The sequence below is a fragment of the Perca fluviatilis genome, chromosome 16, assembly GCF_010015445.1.
Source record: "Perca fluviatilis chromosome 16, GENO_Pfluv_1.0, whole genome shotgun sequence".
NCBI classification, from domain to species: Eukaryota; Metazoa; Chordata; class Actinopteri; order Perciformes; family Percidae; genus Perca; species Perca fluviatilis.
This window is the reverse complement of record NC_053127.1, coordinates 13279634-13303594: the sequence shown is the minus strand read 5'-3', so window position 1 is coordinate 13303594 and position 23961 is coordinate 13279634. Positions and strand designations below refer to the sequence as shown.

Below are 23961 nucleotides of genomic sequence, written 5' to 3'. Positions count from 1 at the left end.
ATTGGAGCTTGTTCTGGGACTGTCATAGCGAGCCTATTACGATCAAAGGAGATCAAAGTGTTAAGCTGAAGTTAAGTTGGGTTTCTCCAAAAGAGTAGAAATAAAGTGTAACTCGTAAATAATTTCTTCTTAATCAGACAAATAAAGTAGAATATGTGAGATAATGCACAGTCAAACGTGGAAGCATCAATCACAAAAATGAAAGCGACAGGTAGGACTTTGTACACAATTTGTGCTTTATTGACAGAAAAAAAGAGATTATACAGTTTCTACTGTTGATTGCAAGAGCAGTGTTGATCCATAACCTTTACGCAGGACACCTCCTCCCCTCATATTCTAGCTAATATGACTGAACAGTACAGTGCAAATCACGTTATCAATCTAACCACTGTGTAGCTTTATATACGGGCAGGACAGCTGAAAACAACTGGCAGAAGGCGACAAGAGATTGATAAACAATATGTGGATTCATGTGGAAGTTATGGCATTTTAATTGAAGGCATGAGACGGCAATAGACAGAAAAACGCGACTGAGAGGAATAAGAAATAGACACTACAAATGTGGTCTGTTCTTGTTTTTCTTGTGGTTTTTGCTCACAGTCCACGGTTTGGACTGTATCTGGACACCATATTCTGGTAATGAATGGTATAAAAGTTACCATCAGGCCACACAGAGCAGACAACATGTCTGATGAACAGAGATACCAGTCCAAACTGTACTCCGACAGGAGGCAACTAAAAAATTAAACGTTCTGGGTGAGTCTTATTTTGCCACAATGAAGACCATAAATGATTGATAGAGACTTCACCGAAGTCATAAAACAAAGAGGGCCAGCCCCGGGATTTTCTGCATAGCAAAATCTGGGCGGTAGAACAGGTACCGTAGACAAGTAAAATGACGAACAAGGAAAAAGTCTTCTTCCATACATTATATTAGTACATTCTAACCTGAACAATATTCAGTATCAGTCTTCATTTAAATGGCTTAAACATGTCGACAGACCCCTCACCTGAAGTGTAGTCCCCCTCCTTGACTTAATGTGCAGCTTAATTTCCCAACATGTAATAGGGATTTTACATCCCTTATATGATGTAAAATCTAAATAGAACGTATATAAAGACATTTTTTGCAAAGGTGTGACAGGAAACATAGGTGATGGTTAAACAGTTGAAAAATAAATGTTAACTACATTTGAAATTTCGGTGAAAAATCTTTCTATGCTAAATAAAGAAAAATTACATCAAATTAATTTCATATAAACACTAAGGAATATTTTGACTTTGTAAATTTAAATCAATTTTCCCAGTGTATAATTCTTTTTTTTATAGTTTACACTACTTTCTTATAGCAAGATCTATGGCAAATCAGCCAGGTTTTTTTTAATGACTGCATTTATGTATCAGCGAGAGAAATCAGAGAGAAATCTATTAATAATCTTGGGGTAAATAATCTGTTATAATTAAGCATTATATTATGACCTCAATTCTTCCTATTCCTAAAGTGAGGATTTAACGTTAAGACAGTATGCAAGAGGGGAAACTGGTGTAGAGGGACCATAAGGTTGAAACACTCCCAAAAAAGACAAATAAGATCCTAATAAACCAAAATATTAAATCCCAATAAATCATTAATTGCGGGGGGGGTGGGGGGGGGAATACAAATAACATAACAAATAAGAAGAACATATAAAAATCTCTCTATGCAGACAACAGAAAAGTCCTGAATAAACAGAATTCAATCCCAAAGACATAATGTTCTCCAAGAGTAAAGCAAGTGAAAGCATCAATCAGGCTCCATGACAAAGCACAGCATCTCAACAATGTGACCAGGCAGGAAGGCCAACTGGCTCTGTGCAGGTCTGGACATATTGTTCTTCTCAACGTGGATCAGAAAATGTAGTCTCGGGTCATCTTGAGGGATGGCATGGCCTCGTTGACGTTCTGGTCCAGGCGGTGATACTCCACGGTGTTGCGGGAACACAGACTGTCCTTCCAGCGCCGACTCTGAGCCAGAAGGAAGATCTGAAAAGAAAAGGAGAAAAAAAAATAAGGTAATAAAATAAGCTAAATGCTGATAGAAATCTAATTAATCTGATAGATGTATAAGTGCTAATCAAGTAACCATATTTCTTGGTTGACAGGCTAGAAGAAAAGATTAAAGACTACATAATTGGAATCCTTAGTTCAGCTGTAAAACCCAAATTAACATGGAGCCAGCGTAATACCTTTCTCTGCTGATTTGACAGGGAGAACTTGTTCCTCTAGAAATGCTGTGGTGCTACGTATGATCACATTGTGTCACGTTTGAAATTCAGTGCGTGGTTTGTTTAGCGGAGGATAGCTACTGTTTTTGTCACATCTGTTTTTGTTATTTTTGTGAGGTTGTGCAGTTGAGGAAACTGCTCTAAATGGCTCAGGAAAATTCTCATTGTTTCACTCCCGAGTTTAATAAAATCATACCTGCAAACTCAGAAGGGCTGAAAAAGGTGACACATCATCATCAACATATACACGTGTGTGTGTGTGTGTGTGTGTGTGTGTGTGTGTGTGTGTGTGTGTGTGTGTGTGTGTGTGTATTGCTAAGGCCACAGGTAGAGCTGGGCAATATATCGATATTATATCGATATCGTGATATGAGACTAGATATAGTCTTAGATTTTGGATATCGTAATATGGAATAAGTGTTGTCTTTTCCTGGTTTTAAAGGCTACATGACAATAAAGTGATGTCATTTTCTGAACTTACCAGACTGTTGTAACTGTTCTATTATTTGCCTTTACCCACTTAGTCATTATATCCACATTACTGATGATCATTTATCAAAAATCTCATTGTGTAAATGTTTTGTGAAAGCACCAATAGTCAACACTACAATATCGTTGCGGTATCGATAGAGGTATTTGGTCAAAAATATTGTGATATTTGATTTTCTCCATCTCGCCCAGCCCTAGCTACAGGCTCAAAATTAAATGATTTATTAAAAATGCAATAACAATAACTTATAACAATAACTTATTTCACCAGTAAATTCCAGTTAAACAACAAAAACAACCACTGGATGGGTAAAGGGTATTTTACAACAACTTTGAATGCAGCACAAGGCTGGCGAGGCAAATTTCAAGTGAATGCAACATCTGTGTTGTTTTTCAGACGACAGCTACAGTCTGGTGTTAGAATCCTCTCCAGTGAAATACAGACACACTTTTATACAGTTTAGCTGTCAGCATTTCAACCGTGTTTACTCCAGCTGCTAGCTAACGCTAGGCTAACGTTACCTGCTGTCGAGTGTAGTGTTAACTAGCGTCCCGTGCGGCGAGGTTTCAGTTGCCTCGAAACGTCCGTTTTCGGAGCATCAGAGAGAAGCACAGGCATTTAAGTGGCACCTAAATAAGGCACCAAAATCCACGTTGCTATTCGGTCCGGTAGATAACGGTCGTTAAGGCAACGGTGCCATCTAATCACTGGGTCTCGGACCCCCCCCCAAAATAAAAACTCTTGGATCTACACGATTCATGTGGATGACATTTTCCCCATTCAAAACAGCGATTTTCGCCGAAAAGCAACTAATTTGCAGGTATGTAAAATAATGTTACAATAAATGGAAAAATAAGGCAAATACTTTAGGCATTGAAAGTGTAATTCAAGACACAAGAAGACACTACTGTATCTGATCAAGCTACACATTTGGTGAATTTTAACCCTAATCAAGTACAGCAGTATTTTATAGGACCGTGTGATTGTATTTTTTATTTTTATTTTTTATCTATAAACCTACAGATTATTTTTTCAATTAATGAACTGTTATAATAGGTCGATGTGAAAAATGTTCAGTGCAAGGTCCCGAGCCAAAGGTGAAATCTTAGGCTATGGATATCAAAAGGCTTAATTTGTCTGAACAATTGTCTAATGCAATTCAACTCACACTAATTAATATATATATATATATATAGAAAGAAAGCATGCAAAAAGAAAGCATGCAAAACCTCAGATTTGAAAAGCTCTTATCTAAATTGTTGGTGATTAATTTTGTCTATCAATCATTAATAGTTTCAACAACACGTTAAAATGTAAACTTTGCACTTTACAGAAGCTAAATGCTGAGGTAACACCAGTCCGGTGCAAACAAGACCTATGTTGCATCATCATCTCGGGCATGTACATCCTGAGCAGTTGCCCCGGCTGTCATGCCAACACTCACCTTCCTCTTGTTGTGATAGGTGATGTAAACGATTGCCACCAGGAAAGCCAGAATGACCAGATGAAAGAAGAAGTGGGAGTCCTCATCCTCTGTGTTGTAGCTGTCTGCTCCCTTGTAACGGGTCACCTCCATCCCGTCTGGCTGCTGCCTGCTCACAGTCTGGTCTTTGACATCATTTTCAAATGCGCCGCCAATGTTGTCCTCATCGTCGTTGGTCATGTAGGTGTCATCGTCCTCGTCGTTGCCCTCATCTGAGTAACCATCCAGATCATTCTGCGGTGCCGGTGCTTTGTCAGTGGTCTCCAGCAGGTCTGCATCAGTGTCCGGCAGTGTGAACAGGTCCAGAGTGTTGGCGGGTTTGGAGGCGGAGACGGGTGCTTCTACCGCTTCCGTGACAGGTTTGGCTGGTTCCGGGGCTTTGGCAGAGGTGTTGGGAACTTCAGGACTAGAAGCTTGGGTGGGTTTGGAATCAGCAGGTCCATCTGTTGCATTATTGTTGTCTGGTTTCTTTCCAGCCGCATCTGTTTGTGTGTCGCCATTGCCACCAGCTCCTTGCTGTTGTGTATTATCAGAGCTATCAATGATGGTGACTGGATTTGTTTCCTTACGCATTGTAGACATTTTTGGTTCAATGGCTGTTGTGTGGTTGTCTTTAGGAGCATCTTCCTTTGTTGTTTCGGAGACATTGCCAGCAGGTGTCATTGGATCCTTGGAATCTGTTAAATTCATTGAATCCATTGGAGATGGCGAAGGCTCTGCTTCACCTGTGTTGTTGCTCACAATGGTCAAATTTAGATTTTGAGATGTGGTTCCCACCGGTTTCTCCTGGCTTGTTGCTGTCAGGTTAGAGGAAATAACAATGCAAGACAATATACATTAGGTTACAAAAGTAAGGTTTATGAATAACTCCTTAAAACACTTCAATCAAAAAGGGGTTTCTTTATTTACTGACCACTTTCTGAGAGAGACGCGTGAGTGACAGAGAGAGCAGGGAAAGGAAATGCAGCTGAACGAATACACTGCATGTTTTAAATAGCGTTAAAAAAAAACAATATGTGGCGGCCGGTGTTGATTGTGTGGCACACTGGCACAAATTAGTCTATGTGTGGTAAACGCTGGAAAGGGACAACCGGCACGGTGGGAATACATGCAGTACGAAGCACGAGTCGACCCACAAGCAGGTCAAAATGTGACAAAGCAGCTTTCCCGAGTAGCCAAAGTTATTAAAAACGTACAGAAACATTGCATGCACTAGTCCACCTGCTCTACCAGTCGTACTCTCCCTTTCTCACACACACACACACACACACACACACACACACACACACACACACACACACACACACACACACACACACACACACACACTCGTGCTCCTATAATGCATAAAGTTGGCGGTTTGTGGGTCGTGTCGGGTTTGCGTAGTTGATTAACTGTGCAGCTAACACACACTTGATGCCGACGCTGTTGTTTTACACGTCATGCCTCTTTTGCTCCCGGAATGCCGGCATGCTATGTGAAATCCCACACTGCGGGCGGCATTATGTCGCCTCTGCATGGTTCGGTGTGAATCAACAAAGCCGGCATAACTACTGACCTTTATTGCTGCACTATTGCAGAACCTTTGTGTGAAACGAGCTAAAGAGAGATTGGGCATAAAAAAAAATATAATAATTGTTTGGTTCTGGTTGGTTGTCAGTTGAGGTCATGGGTCGATAGGGAATTTATTTTATTTTTTATTATTTTTTTCCCCAGTGGCAGCAAGGGTTAGGTAGGAATAATTTTTTTTTTTTCTTTACAGTAACGATGGATACTCTATTTTTTATAACCTAGCCTACCTGTTACTACATGTAGCTACAGTTACTACTACTACTTAGTAAATTGAAAACTTGAGGTGTCATTCACGTGCATATTAAGTAGCCACATGTATCCGTTTGTCTTATACATAACAGGTTTACCGCTCCAGCGGAGAGGATGTTCGTTTAGACAGCAGCTAAGTTTACAAGACTTTGTCCAAAATTCGTTGCAAACTAAGATAAACAGTTAGACTACAAACTGACATCTTTCATTTTAGCTTGTTTGTAAAAAGTCGCCATTTGCAGAGTAGAGCTGTGTTTGCAGAGTAGAGCTGTGTTTGCACAGCGCGGTGGACAAGAGTGGACAGCGCAGACAGAGCAGACTGAAATATCGGTTTCTACACGCTTATGCATGTAGAACAGGTAGGTGGGTATACTGATAAGTATTGACTTTTTAATCATGGAGGGTTTATTGTGGGCTATTTACAGTAACGAGTGTAGCGTTAGTTCATCTGCGCCAGCGGCAGTAAATAATGTAGGCTATAATCTGTATCGTTTCCAATCAGTTACATGTGCTGCGTCAAGAAACGCACACACATTGGCTCTGCTGCATATGTGCGCGCGCATCGCTGTTCAGAATACCGTCTATCTTCCATAATGCAATGCTTGTATTGTGAAGTTGTGATTAGCTTCACTGTTTAGCCACCTCCATTGAGCCACAGGGACTTGCTGTAACATTAGAGCACTCTAAAGGGCGTTTACCTTTCATTTGATCGTGTTTGCTTGCTACGTTGCCATCCTCTTGAACGACATTGAACACAACATATAGTTCATGAGTGGTTTCATCGGCCCTGTTTAACGTGTTGAAGCTCCCCGGCGGCGCAGTAGCGCTGTAGCTGGCCGGTGAGGGCTGCTTGAAGGCGCCGTCCGCACGCTGCTGCCATAAAACTGGACACAGCAACGTTAAGTGCTGTCCTCTTCCAGCATTGCTGGAGGACAACAGGCATCTTGCATCGCATGAGTGCTGTACAAAAATGTAATTATAGTTTGCCTCTAACTTTTTATTTGTGTATTTATTTAATTCGTATCATTTCTTCCCCAAGCTCATAAAATAAATTTGGGTTGCACATAAAGTGACAGGGTCGGTCGGAAACCAGAACCAAACAATTATTTTTGTTAGGCCTTGTTAACGTCAATGTTAGCCAGGTTTTCCAATAAAAAATAAATAAAAAGTAAGTACTTTCATTTTAACAATCTCAACAGTTACATCAGCCTCTGACTGTGTCTTTAAATTAGACCTTAACTCAGTCTCATGCATCTGGCCAGTCTTCCTGAATCAATGACACCATTTGATTTAACCAACAAGTGTCAACATTATTTCATCCTGTGGGACTAGGAGGCGTTGCCTAGGAAGGGACGGGAGGAGAACACTAGGGACTTGAAGCACGGGGTAAGACGTCTCCAAGAGAAGAAAGGGACTATTCATGCACATGGGCCATGGCCAGCATTAATAATCACTGAACAGGAGATCTTTGTGGCAGCAACAGTTATAGGCTTTGCTCCATAAAACAGCATGTAGGAAAGTCAGCCTTAAAGACTGAGCAGCTGGGTCACTTAATATTTAAGTATGCTTATAATATTTCCTTAAAATCATACATCTCATTAACAAGTAATGAGGGAACTTCCTCCACTCTTGCTAAAGTTTTACTTGGACCAGTTTTAGATTCAGATTAAACCCATATACAAGGATGATTGAAAATTAATGAAAAAAAAAAAAATGTATGAAGCCACTGGTTTAATGCAAAGCCAAAGGGTCATCCACAGTATAATGACAGCACATTAATGATATGTTATGATCTGATTTCATGAACCAATAAAAATTATAGTTTATGTAACTCCAAATGCTTCAAAAGAGGATGAAATGTGAAATCCATGAATGTTGCAACTCGTTACTGATGTGATATTTTTTGTTCCTAACTAACAGACTAGGTCTATGTATTTTTGTTTCAGTTATTCTTTAGCACAGTAATACATTTCAGAGATAGGCTGTTTGAGTGAGTATGGTGGAGTGGCATAGTCATATTTTTAAAAAAGGAAATCGGCCTAAGATTTTTCCAAGCAAAAACAATGCTGCAACCTGACAGCCGCCCAAGCATGTAGTGAACATGACATACAGTCTTCATTTGAAAGAACAAATCAATGCCACTGACCTCTCTTTGCTTAAATCTCAACAGATTTAAATAAATAAACCACACGCAGTAAAAGTCAATCTGGTGCAAGACAGAGCCTTCCAATGAGCCTTTACTGTGGTCCTAGATCCTTGATGGTAAACTTCAAAAGGTATTCTTTAATAAGCTGTAGCGTTAACTGACTGGACTGACAGGGGTTATTTAACAGCTCAGATATATGACAAGGACATCTGGACCAAGTTACTTTATCTGACCACCACAAATCATTACTGCTAAGGAGTCCCCGCGGGGCACCACAAAGTAGACCCTTCGACTACAATGTCATTTTCACTGGGCAAAACAGACATTTAAGTTAACTGGTCGAACTAAACGTTTTATCCAAAATACGCTGGCCGTAACATTAAGTGACCGATCTTGAAGTTTGATAGAAAAATATGACTTCCCTTTTCCTGGTTTCGAGGGTTATTATTCCCCTCTTGTGTCAGTAGCCTTTATAGAGTTATTATTGCTATTTAGCTAAAGCCAAGCCAGGGAACGTTATGCAAATTTTACATTTAATTAAATGTAGAATTAACATCTCAACGACTTGACGTTACTTTCAACTTACAATCTCGCGACCGATACATTTCAAAACGGTTCACGGGGACGTCACATTTACAGCCTTGTAACGTTATAACTCTTTACATTTGGGAAATTACTTTGTTGAACTGTACTGTAAAACTTTCAGAAGAACTCGATTCAAAAGAGCTATTTTAAATCACTTTTGCGGGACATACAGACTGCCTATAATCGTCCCTTCTCACCTGAAATCATGGTTGCTAGCATGACGTACTAGCCAACTAGCTAGCTACAGTAACGTCGCAGTAACGTTAGCTACCTGACACTGGTTAGCTAACGTTAGCAGTGCTGTTAGTTGGTTAAAAAAACAGTCATTATCTCAGGTACTTCATAAAAGTATTACATACCTTCCGTTACGTTATTCACTGGAGCTGACAGGCAGCCGCTGGCTAACAGTTGGAGGGAAATAACCAGAGAAAGAGCACACATATTTCTTCCGCTTCGTCCCATCTTTCTGCACGTCGCCATGTTGATACGTGAGTAACTGAAGAGGCGTGGTTTCGCATGGCCACATATGTGAGAGAGTGAAATGTGTTCAGGGGGATCATGAAAAGTGGATGCATGAGGTCTGGTGTAATCGGTCGGTATATTTGTGGTATGGAACTAGAATTGTTTTGATTCCATTGGATTTGCCTCTCATCGTTTGCTATTTGAGGGGGGTAATGCTTCGTATAAAACTTCCAACATCAATCACAGACATAGAGCATATCAAACTTCAATGACTATAACAATGATTTACATCTCGGGTCTCTGGCATAGGTCTCTGGTCTCTGAGACCCCGAACAGAAATGCATTATTTCCTGTTCCGGCTTCTATAACATGTCATCATTTCAAAATCATGTTTATAAGCAATTTTTTTTATTAACTTCATTTCGTTTATAACTTCGTTTATAAAGTCATAAGTCATGAAATAATTGAGATCATGAAACAATAATAAGTATGTTCAACCAGAACATCATAACAATCTATCCATAGATAGAGTCTAGTGTGAACCTACACAATACAGATAGTAGCTGGTTGGTATTCAGGGTTTTCACCCAAACATCAAGTTCAATAGCTATTTATTCATTCTACACCTTGTTTGGAGAAACCATATGTCAGAACAAAAGATTGTTCAGAATCAGCTGTCCTTGATTCAGTTTTCACTTCTGATCATGTCAATTAATGATAAAATAATTAAACAATCATGGACTATTCATACCAGCCAATGCCAAACATGCCAAGATCAAATATCCAATCCATAATTTGGTTTCCTTTAGGATTTGTGGGAAACAGTGATGCTGTAGTCCTCCTAAACCAAGGTCAGTCATCCAATTATCTACAGATTCTCTCTAAAAATGTTCAAACACCAGTTTTCCTACAATTCAATCGACTAATTGTTTATCAAGCAAAAATGTGAAGATTTGCTAGTTTTATTTCATATCACTGTAAATCTTTGGGTTTTAACTTTAATGTAAAGTTGTCACCATGGGCTATGGTAAATTGTGGTAAGACTTCTTCACTATTTTGATATTTAATAGACAAGGATTAACAGACAATCAGATTAATCAATAAACTGTTAGTGGCCACTGTAGATTGACTTTAAAATAAACCTTGTGATCCCAATGAATATCAAAATCAGACAGTAAGTTACTATATAATCTCCTGCTTCTTAACACTTTAAATTATCCTAAGCTATCACAAATGGCCAACTTATTTGTTCAAATAAACATGGGTTGAAATGAGTCATCACTAGATGCAGGTCATTATATGACAAAGGCAGAAGAACAAATGCAATCACAAACTGGTTCAAGGTGTTCTTTATTTAATTCAGGGATTGACATTACTGTCAAACACACCTAAGCATGTTTTTTCCATAACCAGTTGTGGAAGACTACCATTTCCTGTCCACTGTAATTATTTTCATCCCCCCCCCCCTCAAAGAAATACTGTAACTCTTATCCAGAGAAGAGTAACTGTGTGCATGACAGGTTTCCCTTCCTTCGCTCAACCAGGAAGAATTGACAGTTCTTTGCCTTCGTAAGACTTCACAGGTGGATTAAACTATGCAACAATGTCAATAAAATAATATTTTACTATATGTAACAAAAGACATTTTTCACACCAAATGCACAGACACAAAAACAAGTGAGACAAAAACACAGAATGTCCACATTGGAGTGTAGTGTCTCTAAGAGCTAACGACAGCTTCATACCTCAGGGACAACTAACCCTTCCCATTGTATAATATATCAAGACAGACATAAGAGCTCTCCAGTGCAGAAGCGTGGAAATAAAACCGTTATTTCACCACTACAACTTTTAAGAAAGGAGTGCTTGATGGTGCTATGCAACAGCACCATCTGGAGGTGTAACTACTCAAATGTACGCTGACTGCCCTTTCCCTTTGATCTGCATTGGAAAGTAGAGAGACAAGTTAAAGCATTGTGTATGAACGTAGTGAAATGACAAACATGACTGTACTCAATGTTAAATTTTCTTTGCAAGCTACACAATTCAAGATAAAACTTTCTGTTAAACTGTAATCGTTTTGTTCTGAACTCAGCTTCTTATTTTCAAAATGTTCCCTTAAAGTGGTCCTTTAAAATTGGTAGATCGTTGCAAGAACGATTTGACCTTTATGCTGTCTTGCCTCCAGCGGTAGCATGTCTAGGGGACACAGGTTTTGTGAGGATTGGCTAATCAATAAAGGATTTGGATTTATTTATTTTTTTTGGTGGGGAGTACGTGTGTGCTGGGAGGACTGAACGGGCGTCTGCCTCATCCTCCTACGCCTGGAACTCGAGGCCGAGACCAAGCTTGTGGCCACCAGCGTTGATGTTCTTGCCATCAAGGAGAGCAGAGAGCGTCAGCTTGATTCCTGCAGAAACAAACATGTGTCAATGTATATTTTTGCAAATAATCCTCCAGTCTGAAACTGTATTTAGATTATACAGGCTTAATGAACTATTCCATCGTTGATTTATCGAAGAACTCAACTCTACACTCCATTATTGTCAGTTCCCCTTTCAGCATTTAACCTCAAAGCCCATCTTTCTGTTATGTTGCTATTGTTGTTTATCAGTGAGAGATTGTAGTTGTTGGCTACTGTTGGCTATTCTAATAACCGTTCTATTTTTCAGGTTTTCAGTTTGGTGTCTTTATCGAAAAAAATTAAATAAATAAAAAGTCACAAAAACTCTGCTATGGAGCAATATTATGATCAAGGTGTACTCTGTACATGTCTAGTACAGTAAGTAGTAGTTAATTTGGAATAATCCACATACACATCAAAATTCCACTGCTCAGATTCTGACTTAATTCTATTTATAAAAAAACAAACAAAAAAACAACTGGTTAAATTGTGCTTTGTCTTAATTGAGTAAATGTTGCAATATTGTGGTCTTTGTAAACATGGTTATTGTTTTTGCCTATTTAAAGACTGCCCTCACCTGGCTTCAGAGTCTGAGTGTAGCCCAGGCCCACAAGGCTGGAGTTGTTCACCTTGGCCTGTGTGGGAACCACAATTGAAAATCATGCAAAGAACACATTAACAGATAAAAGGCATCATGCCAATGCTGTGCAATATATTGCCTGCTCTGAGCAAAATAAATAATAAAATCTAAAAATTGCAATTCATAGGTGCTACCACTTAGTCTCACATTGGAATGGCGTGTTGGCCACGTTATTAACATGTAATAATAGTTAGAAAAAAACATAATTACACTAACAACCATTCACAATAATTGGCTCTGCGGAGTGAGATTTAAGGATGTATGTGATAGACATTAGTATTGGCCTTTCTGCAGCATTCAGACTCGTCCCATAGAGCATTTCGGCTTGGATGAGGCTTCTCTCAGGCCCAACTAACTATGATGTATTCACATGGAATTGCACCCATCCTTCCAGGTTGGTCTGCTAGGCAGGACATGCAGCAAAGATTATGACCCAGATTTGAATGGAACAACATCATGACTAGTCGTGGTTCATATCGTAGAGACCCAGAATGTCTCTGTAGTCAAAGTAGGTTTATGAATCTGACCCTTCACTATGGATTCCATGTGAAGGGTGAGTAGGTTAACAAACAGGTATTCCTAATTAGGGACCCATAAAGGGACATTGTCATCATATACCATGTGACACTACTACTACTACTACTACTACTACTAACACACTACTCACAGAGAAGGATGCATCAGGGTCAATCTGATACTTGGCAGCAATGCCAAAGCGGGTGTTGCTGTTTCCGGCAGTCCAGGCCAGGTTGACGGCTGTCTCCAGCTGGTCATTTACCTTCTGGTAGATGGAACCACCAAACTCTGTGCCATCATTTCTGAAGACAAATAGCAGATTGAAATATATATATGTAAAATGGGGATGCAGCACAAATAGAGTTTCCCTACAGGTGATATTTTCCCCTTGAAGGGATAAATTATGCTAATTAAAAGAGAATACCTTACTTGGTTTATTGCATGTAATATTAAAGAGTTCCACAGGGGGGTGTTCTGTCACTAATGTAAAGTCAACATTATACTGTGTCTGACCTCACATAACCACTTCAGCTGTAGACTGAAACAGACAGGCTTGGTCAGGGGCACAGCGGGAAACAAGACTAACACTGTGCCCTTTCCCTCCCTCTATCTCACTGTCCGACACTACCTCACTCTGCCTTTTCACTGGGGCCCTTTATGCCTGCCAACCACTCCCTCCGCCTCACTTGCAATATAGTAAATCCCATCACCCTGGGTGTAAAAATAACTGGCAGGCACCTGGGTGCCCGGCAGACAGCCAAATGGGCGACTAGTTATTCAGCCAGACAAGGACAAGAAACCAGGCTTCTGTTCAGTCGTCTGGACTCAGTTCTTCACTTAAAACGAGAACTTTTAGCCTGTGAATTATGTTCATTCAAGTAACAGGACAGAAACACTAACCTAATATCAGAATGTATAGTTTTATGCATTGTTAGGTTAGTTTAGGTTCAAGCATCAGAGCAGCATCAGGGCAATATACATTCACTCTCTTTGCAACCTTACATTTAAATGAGCATGAACTGCACCAAATTCACAGCACCATGGTCATGCCATCAGCCATGGTCATCGTACGCCATTACAATTCATAACATAACTATAATACTAAGGAGAAGCCACATTGGTTAAATAGCACATTATTGTGTGTGGTACAATGGAAGGATGCATGCTTGCACAATAATGACCATATCTGCTGCTTCATGTAGTCTTACACATTCGTATGTAGCTGGAACTCGTCCGTCTTGAATCCAACGGCAAAGTTGCTCTGGGTGATCCTGTTCCGGCCAGCCTCAAAGGTCATCTGGTAGCCGGCCAGCCAGCCCTCGTAGCCCACTACTGCTGCGCCGTGGATGGCTGTACCATTGATGTCGTAGTTAACGTCACAGCCAAGGTTGATGTGGTCGCACTTGTAGCCCGTCTTGACCTTGCCGCTCTTTTTGCTGGCAGAGAGAACAGGTTGTTAATGTCAGAGGCCAAGGTGTCCCAGAGCTAGAAACATTAAATTTGCTATGACAATTAAAATAAAAAGAAGTGCCATTTATCAGGGCTACAGACTGCAACCATTTATTCACATACTTACAGCCTTTTTAGGGGACAAAAATGTCTAAAACCATTGCTCTTTGCAATGTGCTCTTTATCCATTTACCCAATTTTAAAAGCAGGGTTCCTTCATGACTTTAACCAGCAGTGACACTGTTGCAGTGACCCTAGTGTGACAAGTCAGCTAGCTGGCTAAAGTTAGCTAGTTGGCACTTGTGCAACTGCTGTAGCTCACTGGTGCACCGATTTAAACAAACCCCTGTTACGTTACTGTACGTTAGCCAAATATTGTTTCTGTGTATTCTAGTTTTACCTTAGTAAATATAGTGTACTAGTTTAGCAGTTGAAACGCAACCTTTTTTTAATTGCCAGGTAGCTTACATGTTGTCTTACATGTCTTTCTAGATAAATACTAAACAAATGTTTGTGTCTTTCCCTCATGTGTAACCAGCAGACATCAACCTGAGGCCTGTACTACAAAGCAAGATTTGGCGTTAACGAGGTAACTTCATTGGGATTGGGAAACCCTGAATTGATTGATCTAGTTGTTAACCTCCGTCGTGACACAGCTTATGCGGGACCGCTGTTGTTAGGTTAGGTGAAGCCGGGTAACTGAAATAAATCCAGGGCATGTTGATCTCGATTTGTAGTACAGGCCTCTGCTCACATCGGTAAAGGGCAAAAAATGACCCAGAAAAAAAAACAAAAAAAACAAACAGTTACCACCAAAAACATTTCAGATAATCTGCTGACTCAACCTGCTGTAAGACATAAAAAAAGTTCCTTATTGTAAAGGCCATTTTACAGTTATGCGTAGGCTCCATGCAGAGCTCTCGCCATAGCCTACGTTTATACTTGTGCGCTGGTGTGTGCGTCGAGCCGGCGCGCGCGCGTGTGTGTGTGTGTGGTAGAGCGAGGGAGAAGTCAGAGTGACGCCGATTATCTTTAGAGCGAGTTCCGACTCTAGAGTCATAGTGAGAGAAACAAAGTGTCTGTTCTTTCTGACCACGGTGGGAAATCTGTAGCAGGAAAAGTTAACCCTCTCCTTGATTTCACATTGTTTATGGAGAAGGAGAACCAGGAAATGAGCCGGGGGAAATGCGACGCTACCAAGCCACGGCCGAGCGACGTGCGTCGCTGCGACGTGTAGTTAAATTTTTCGAGAGGTGCGCGTCAGGCTACGCCGTAGGGTCCGGCATAGACGCAGAGGGGTCTGCGAGGCTACCCCGTCGATTTCACGCACGACTATGAAATGGCCTTAAGGCTTGAGTTTTATTTTGCAATGAATTGTATATACCTATTCACCGTAGCTATAAAAACGCATAAAAGAAATACTTTACTTCATTCCACTGAACTCTTGACTTGAACTTGATTTCTCACTGAAATTAACTCAATTGACAGTTCTCATTAAGCGGTTCCTACCCGGTGTTTGGCGAGAAGGAGGAATCAAACGTCAGCTTCAGTCCCTTAGCCAACTGTGGAATAGGTAAGAAAGATATAGCAAACAAAAATAAAACGAGTTTTGCATTAATTGTTCATCAGATTAAACCAAAGTCTAAATTTACAACAAGGCAAATAACACCCAACTACTTGAGTGACAGGCCTCAGTAAATTTCAAAAGGAATATACGTTACTGCCAATAGCAACCAAAATCCCATTTTTTTTTTTTTTTTTTAAACATTTTGGATTGTCTTGGTCCCCACACCCCATCACCAACCTGGTCTTCAATGGTGATCTCGGTCCCCAGGGTGTTGTCGGTGTTCCACTTCTCTGTGAAGGTCAGTCCGTGCTCCGCCCACTTGTACTTGGTCTCCAGGGATCCAGCGACCTTGCTGGTCTCAGTGTTGGCGGAGCCTGTGCTGGTGAACTCCTGCAGATGAGTATTGGCGTCAGAGGCAAATCGGAATAAGAAAAGGACGCATTTACAGACAGGTTAACAACTGTTATTGTTAAAGTCTTAATATGATATATATTTTAAATAGGTTTACATATGGTTTTAGACAGTGATCTATCTATCCATCCATCCATCTATAAAAAAGTCAGATAGCACATGCCAAGGTGTCCTGACAACATTTGCATTAAGGAGATCAGATAACCAGCCACTCAATTATCAGCCAGGAGCCTCTAAAGCTATGATAGGACAGCTGCAGTCACAATCTGACAACGACTTACAAGTCCATTCTCAGACTTTGTTTTCAAGTCCAGCTTGATGACCCCAAAGCCTGAAACAGACAATAGTGAATAAAAGATTAAAATGATGTTGGGATGAAAATACAGATATAACATCCAACAATAGCCACATTATTGAAGTGGAACAAGCTTCTTAAAAACGCAAGCACCGGATAGCCATCTAAACAAGTACTACTATAATGCCAATATTATTAGTCCTAACAATGCAAAATTCTATTCAGTATTAATTCTCTACATTAATTACATAATCCAGCAGCCTTGCTGTCCATCCTTAACCAAAGCTGCAGTTTCCACCCTATGGAATGGTCACCTTATTTACAATTACTCAAATAATCTCAGTTTTGAAGCTTTTCTGCGAAGGTGATGGACCACAGCCTAAACCCACAGTCATTAATTAATGTCACTGCCAAACCTGCATTGAATCAGCCTTCATGGCTGAAATTAAATCAGTCTGCTGCAACAACTTGGAATTCCCTAGATATTAAGTGGACACAATTGAGACATAATTCAGTAACCCCTGGGAGCATCCACTCTAACTGCGGGGTCTGTACTACTCGTCAACATGTGTTCAGCTAGTGGTAAGCTCTAAATAGTACAGTAACTGGTTTGAATCATTTACTTCCATTTGGCATTGTGGTAAACATTATGCAGGGGCTGGATATGTGCAATGCCTGAGAGGAAGTGTTGCATCAAATCTTGCAAGAAATGTACTTAATTACTATACAGCACAATATAGGAAGAAGGTATTGTTCTTCTAGTTAATAGAGATACAGATATCCTGTACTTAAAATGTGCACTCCACAGTACACATCACAGGTAGTACTACACAGCCTCAAACAGTTGTTGAGGCGTGTCTCATCTCTTCAGTTACACAGGTATCATGATGATTCATAAGGATTATTTTGTAAAATATTCTCAGGCCAGCTGACAGTCTTGCCTGGGCCCAGGACGAGATCATCTTAGATGGGCCGCCCCCCCCCCCGCGCCCAGATCTCTCCTTTTCCCTTGCTCTTCCTCTCCTCTCCTCTCCTCTCTCGCTGAAATTTATTGTGATCAGTCTCTGATCCATCCTGCTCAGACTCTCCGATGGGGCAGCGGGCCCCTCCCGCATCATTGTGACTCTCTCTCTCTCTCTCTCGCCTCTGTCACCGGTAGCCTGAATCTCCGTTGCGGGGCAGTGGGCCCCTCCTGCATCACTCTCTGTCACCTGACTGTAGCTGTCTCTCTCTCCTCTCTGTCTCATCCTCTCTGATGGAGCTACCAAACTCAAATGTTTCTGTCAAAGAGAACGTGTTGTGTCAGGCTTTATACAAGCTAATATACGTTAACATTAGAGCTGGCCTGTTAGGTTACGTTACAAGGCTCGTAAACGTTGGCTGCGCTGTTTCTTACCTTGCTCTACGTTGACTTTACTAGTTCCAGCTTCACTGTCACCACCTTTTTTTAAATATGTGTTTAGAAAATCTCTAAGGCCTCTATTTTCTTCTTCTCTGTTCTTTTCTGAGCACAGGACTTGTGCTGACCGGACATTTTGAGCATACCGAACTTCATATCAAGTGACAACATCAAATTTTGATCAGTGTCCAAACCATTTTTTGTGTTGGGGGTGGGAGGGTTCTTGACCACTATTTCAAGGACAATTAGGAATGAAACAAATAAAAAGCTTTTATGTAATTAAAATATTAAATATTTTTTTCACTTTTAAAAATTATTCCATAATTTAATGAGGGTCCAGTTCTGGGCCCAGGACAACAGACCCGTTTGTCCCCCCCCTATCGGCGGGCGTGCATCTCAGAATCACCTTCATGATACAATCCTCATTGTCGTAAGCTACACATCACGGCAGTATTTTATTGTGCGTCTATATCACACTGCTGTAAATGTTGATGAAATTAGTGAGTATGGTTGGCTGCTTGGTGCTTACCGTATCCCTTGGTAAAAACATCCCTGGCAGACTTGCCAAGGTCAACGTAGGTGGGAGGTACAGCCATTATCTACAAAAAGAAAGCAGATGATCAAGGCTGAGACTAAAAACAAGGCAGAAAACAAAAAACATACAACAGTCTCTCTAAAAATGACATCCCTGCTTTCATCTCTCTGTTACAGCTTTAGGACAACCAAAGCTCACAGTCCCACAGCAGAGGGAAAGACACTGTAACCACACTGTAGCAGAAGAGCAGGCTGACAGATCAGATGTGAAGTGCTGCTGAAAGAGGAAGGCGGGAGCAACTGGAGGTCAATGATGGATAGGAAAAGTACAAATCTGATGTAATGAAGTTAGTGGCTTACATGAGCTACACAAACAGGAACAGAGCGATTCTCACCCTTGCACACACATATTTGTTCAAACTTGCATTCCTGTCAGTACAGAGGCCTGAGCTTGTATGCAGGTGCCACATTCTGGCATTAGCCAGTTTGGGTATTTTAAATACATAAATATTAAAAGCTTTGCCAATACATTGTCAATGCATTCATCGATTCCCAGAGGTGGGTAGTAACAAGTTAAATTTACTCAGTTACATTTACTTGAGTACGTTTTTGAAAAAAAAGGAGGAGTAGTTTTAAATCACTACACTTTTACTTGAGTAGATTTGTGAAGAAGAAACCGTACTCTAACTCCGCTACATGAGCTCGTTACTTTTCTTTTTACCTCTTTGGTATTCTACGAGTCATTGTTTTTATCCCCCCCCCGCACGCCTCATTTTAATGTTTTATTTTTATATATATATATATATATATATATATATATATATATATATATATATATATATATATATATATATATATAATATATATATATATATATATATATATATATATATATATATATATATATATATATATATATATATATATAGATAGAGAGAGAGAGAGAGAGAGAGAGAGAGAGAGATCCTTGTTCTAGTTCTGCCTGCAGAGCCTGGTAAAAAAGTATAAAAGGTTTGGAAATTTGTGTTACTTGTGCTTATTCATTTATTATTTTATTGATTTTATTTTTTAAGTACTTGAATTTACCTGGATTATTTTAATTGAAGCTATTTTGTAATTCATTTTAATTAATTTTATTGATTGGATAAAATTTAATTTGCCTAAAGATGATAATTTTGTATTTTTGTCTGTCTGAATGCTTGTGTTAAAAAATAAATTAGACGTTACTCAACAGTTACTCAGTACTTGAGTAGTTTTTTCACCAAGCACTTTTTTACTCTTACTCAAGTAATTATTTGGATGACTACTTTTTACTTGAGTCATATTATTCTTAAGTAACAGTACTTTTACTTGAGTACAATTTTTGGCTACTCTACCCACCTCTGTCGATTCCTTCCCCCATTCCCAGTCTGTTTCCCACTACTTTACAATTTAGGGAAAGTGACTTTTGACACTGTAGTCAATTTCCTGAATCAAATTTGAAAGTCAATTTCCTGAATCAAAAATTTGATATTTCAAAGTGGAAGAAACCAAGTTTAGAAAAAGGACAATGAGGGCCAAAGACTGAAGCACAAAGCAGACTTATTTGCCAACCCTCTGGATTGGCTGCACCCATGTAAAGTATGTGAACTTCTTTGTCCTTCATTTGGCTGAACAGCCTGTTGCGCAAGACATGTCTATTTCGTCATTATGTATTAGGGATAGATGTAGGTTCCATTTTTCATTAGCACAACAGTTATCAAGGTACATTTGTTACGCAGGCCTATTGATAACATACATGTGCATTGTGCATATTGATAGTAGATAGAACAGGAATTTGAACAGTTTACCAGATTTAACAGAACAATTAAGCAATGTTTCTCAAAATTATTGTTAGAAAAATTTTCATTTGTACGCAATTATAGAGAGAACACATGAAGTTTCTATTAAAATTACATGAGCTACGACTTGCTCTACCTCAAAGAGACGCCATAACATAAAAAAAAAAAAAAAATCTTTCAATTCTGTCCTTCAAACTACCAATTCTTTCATTCAAGCAACTCCACAACTCCCCACAACTCCACCTCTAGCCCCAGTGACTAATTTAGGATGTCCCCGTGGACAGCCCTCACAGGTGTACGGTGATAATACAGAAGCACTTGGACAGGAAGAGTGACTAATGTCAGGCATATGCAGTTAACACATACACAAATGGCAAGCTCACTAAGCCATCCACGCTGTGCTAACACACGTACAAAGCCTGCCAACACACCCCACTGCGCCTGAGTAGTTTTATGGCTTTTACACATGGCTACAGGCAGAAATGTCAGAGGCGGTAGAGGACAACCCTGTATATATGATAGCCTGCAAAGTCTTGTCGCTCAGGTATACTGGGGTAATCCTGAATGACTTTAAGTTGAAGATGGCCAATATTTTTTATAGAACAGTCACTCCAAATAACTTTACAAAAGAAAAAGGGCATCTATCCCATTGCGTGATGAGGAAAACTCATGAAATGTTACACTTGACCTAGCATGTCAAGGATGTTATCACTGCCCTCCAGCACCACATTAGATGTAACGTTAGTTTAATTCAGTGAAATTCAAGAATAGGGACAAAAGGGACACAAGTACGGTCCCTTTCTCTGAAGTGAATACAGCAGTGGCCACTTGACTCAGACAAAGAGGTTAAGAAGGCAGCATCTCCCTGCCCTCGCCTGCTAATATATTAGCATTACTGTAGCTAGCTATCAAGGTGGACAGCGGGCAACTGTCTCCAGTGAGTAACCTTATGACCGGCTGACAGACAGGGAGCCCGTAAAGTGTCAAAAAGGTAGCTCAGCTTCTTTATTTTTAGCTACCGGAATAACTGCGGACTACTGCCTCCTGTACTGTCAAATGACCGCACCGCAAGGTATTAGCCACCAAGCTAACCCGTTTGCTTGGAGAAAGCAGCAGGCCTAGCATCGCTGCTGCACGTCGAGCTGCATCCCACTCCGGTTAAAAGTCAATGGATGAGACGGACAGCTCCGGGCTCCGGAGGTCGGAATCCACCGGTTACTAGCATTGGCAGAGCCGTGCACTAAAGAAATGTCCGCTGTGTTGCATTTCAATATTAGATACATAACGTACCTCTGCTTGTTTCTGTCCTGGCTGAGAACGGGCTTGTCAACTGCACAAAGGGAGGAGAGAAGAGGGAGGTCGTGCCGTGGTGCGGCGTCACGTTCTCTTAATACATCCATGCGTCACGTACGTCACAAGTCACGCAAGCTGCAGAGGCCTGTATGGAAAGCCAAACAGTTCAAATACACGTCACTTCTCACACGTAAACAACACGTTGATTTTTCACACGTAGACAACAAGTTAACAACACGTTGGCAATACGTAAACAATAATAACGCGCATGAGTGGCATCGGCGGGGAAAAAGGTACAAGGGTACTATTCCCACACAAGCCTGATCATTTTTTCTATAGTAACAAGTTTCTTCGGATTTTATTTTGTAGTAATGAGTAACCATGATGCTAGGGGAAATGTAGTGGAGTAAAAGTATACATTTTATTTAGGAAATGTAGTGGAGTAAAAGTAAAAGTTTACGGAAATATAAAAAACAAAGTAAAGTACAGAAAAGTGAAAATGAAGTACATTCTGACACTGAAAAACTGTGTGCTCATCCATTTCCAATCACCTGGCTGCACATGTGCTCATATGGCTGCCAACGCACCACCTTGTGTACAAAAAAGTATTGACACACACATAATTGGAATGGCTTAAATACCCGCTCTGTAGTTTTGTTGGTTTATGTAAACCAACAACATCATCTGGCTCAAACATAAAGTTTATGTCTTTGAGATGTTACCTGTACATCATGCCAACGTACTGCCACAACCTAATCCATCCATTTGTTGTTGTGTGTAATGCAGAGTACGTGTGTGTGTGTGTGTGTGTGTGTGTGTGTGTGTGTGTGTGTGTGTGTGTGTGTGTGTGTGTGTGTGTGTGTGTGTGTGTGTGTGTGTGTGTGTGTGTGTGTGTATAGCCTATATACAGTATGTATATACAGTACAGGCCAAAAGTTTGGACACACCTTCTCATTCAATGCGTTTCCTTTATTTTCATGACTATTTACATTGTAGATTCTCACTGAAGGCATCACAACTATGAATGAACACAATTGTGTACTTAACAAAAAAATGTGAAATAACTGAAAACATGTTTTATATTCTAGTTTCTTGAAAGTAGCCACCCTTTGCTCTGATTACTGCTTTGCACACTCTTGGCATTCTCTTTATGAGCTTCAAGAGGTAGTCACCTGAAATGGTTTTCCAACAGTCTTGAAGGAGTTCCCAGGGATGCTTAGCACCTTTTGCCTTCACTCTGCGGTCCAACTCACCCCAAACCATCTCGATTGGGTTCAGGTCCGGTGACTGTGGAGGCCAGGAATATCTGGCGCAGCACTCCATCACTCTCTTTCTTGGTCAAATAGCCCTTACACAGCCTGGAGGTGAGTTTGGGGTCATTGTCCTGTTAAAAAAATAATGGTCCAACTAAACGCAAACCGGATGGGATGGCATGTCGCTGCAGGATGCTGTGGTAGCCATGCTGGTTCAGTATGCCTTCAATTTTGAATAAATCCCCAACAGTGTCACCAGCAAAGCATCCCCACACCATCACACCTCCTCCTCCATGCTTCACGGTGGGAACCAGGCATGTAGAATCCATCCGTTCACCTTTTCTGCATCGCACAAAGACACGGCGGTTGGAACTAAAGATCTCAAATTTGGACTCATCAGACCAAAGCACTGATTTCCACTGGTCTAATGCCTCTCCTTAGCAGTGGTTTCCTAGCAGCTACTTGACCATGAAGGCCTGATTCACGCAGTCTCCTCTTAACAGTTGTTCTAGAGATGTGTCTGCTGCTAGAACTCTGTGTGGCATTCATCTGGTCTCTAATCTGAGCTGCTGTTATCTTGCGATTTCTGAGGCTGGTGACTCGGATGGAGAGGCAGAGGTGACTCTTGGTCTTCCTTTCCTGGGGCAGTCCTCATGTGAGCCAGTTTTGTTGTAGCGCTTGATGGTTTTGCGCTGCACGCGCTTGGGGGACACATTCAAAGTTTTCGCAATTTTCCAGACTGCCCTGTTAAAGTTACCCCCAAAAACACCCAACACCAAACAACACCAATTACTCCCCCCCCCACACAACCAAACAAAGTAAAAAAAAAAAGGGAAATTTTTTTTTTTTTTTTTTTTTTTTTTTTTTTTTTTTTTTTCTTTTTTTCCTCCCCCCCCCCCCCTTTTGTTTTTTTCGGGTGGGAGTCAACTCAGTGAAAGAAAAATTTCACAGTGAAGTGGAGCAGATGGACAGACATAGAGCTGCTACTTTCTATGAAGCAGAAGTATTTCTTATCCGATACACGATTAATAGATCACCTAAGCGGTACTTGATTACTTAAATAATCGATAGCTGCAGCCCTATTGCAGACAGATGTATCTACTTAACACTGTGTAAGCAGTGGCGGCTG

At 40.5% G+C, this 23961-nt stretch overlaps 2 protein-coding genes across 2 annotated transcripts; both read right to left on the bottom strand.

The window, feature by feature from the left end:
- Positions 1-215: 215 nt before the first annotated feature.
- On the bottom strand, positions 216-9305 carry c16h5orf15 (chromosome 16 C5orf15 homolog). The gene is made up of 3 exons (XM_039777825.1): positions 9149-9305; positions 4199-5034; positions 216-2022 (listed from the first exon to the last, which is right to left on the bottom strand). Exons 1-3 carry the CDS (start codon positions 9267-9269, stop codon positions 1888-1890), a joined length of 1092 nt encoding a protein of 363 aa, XP_039633759.1. The 5' UTR covers positions 9270-9305; the 3' UTR covers positions 216-1887.
- Positions 9306-10584: 1279 nt separating this feature from the next.
- Positions 10585-21700, bottom strand: vdac1 (voltage-dependent anion channel 1). Its single transcript, XM_039777981.1, has 9 exons — positions 21577-21700; positions 18462-18531; positions 16520-16569; positions 16065-16217; positions 15770-15822; positions 14020-14247; positions 12963-13113; positions 12233-12290; positions 10585-11661 (listed from the first exon to the last, which is right to left on the bottom strand). Exons 2-9 carry the CDS (start codon positions 18526-18528, stop codon positions 11570-11572), a joined length of 852 nt encoding a protein of 283 aa, XP_039633915.1. The 5' UTR covers positions 18529-18531; positions 21577-21700; the 3' UTR covers positions 10585-11569.
- Between the last annotated feature and the right edge of the window lie 2261 nt (positions 21701-23961).

Coding starts and splice junctions, on each gene's coding strand:
- c16h5orf15 (XM_039777825.1), bottom strand. CDS start 9,269: ATGGCGACGTGCAGAAAGATGGGACGAAGCGGAAGAAATATGTGTGCT. Junction 5,035..9,148: donor AGTGAATAACGTAACGGAAG/GTATGTAATACT, acceptor CTAACCTGACAG/CAACAAGCCAGGAGAAACCG. Junction 2,023..4,198: donor CCTATCACAACAAGAGGAAG/GTGAGTGTTGGC, acceptor TTTTCTTTTCAG/ATCTTCCTTCTGGCTCAGAG.
- vdac1 (XM_039777981.1), bottom strand. CDS start 18,528: ATGGCTGTACCTCCCACCTACGTTGACCTTGGCAAGTCTGCCAGGGAT. Junction 15,823..16,064: donor AGATCACCATTGAAGACCAG/GTTGGTGATGGG, acceptor CCTATTCCACAG/TTGGCTAAGGGACTGAAGCT. Junction 13,114..14,019: donor TTCCAGCTACATACGAATGT/GTAAGACTACAT, acceptor ATTTGTCTTCAG/AAATGATGGCACAGAGTTTG.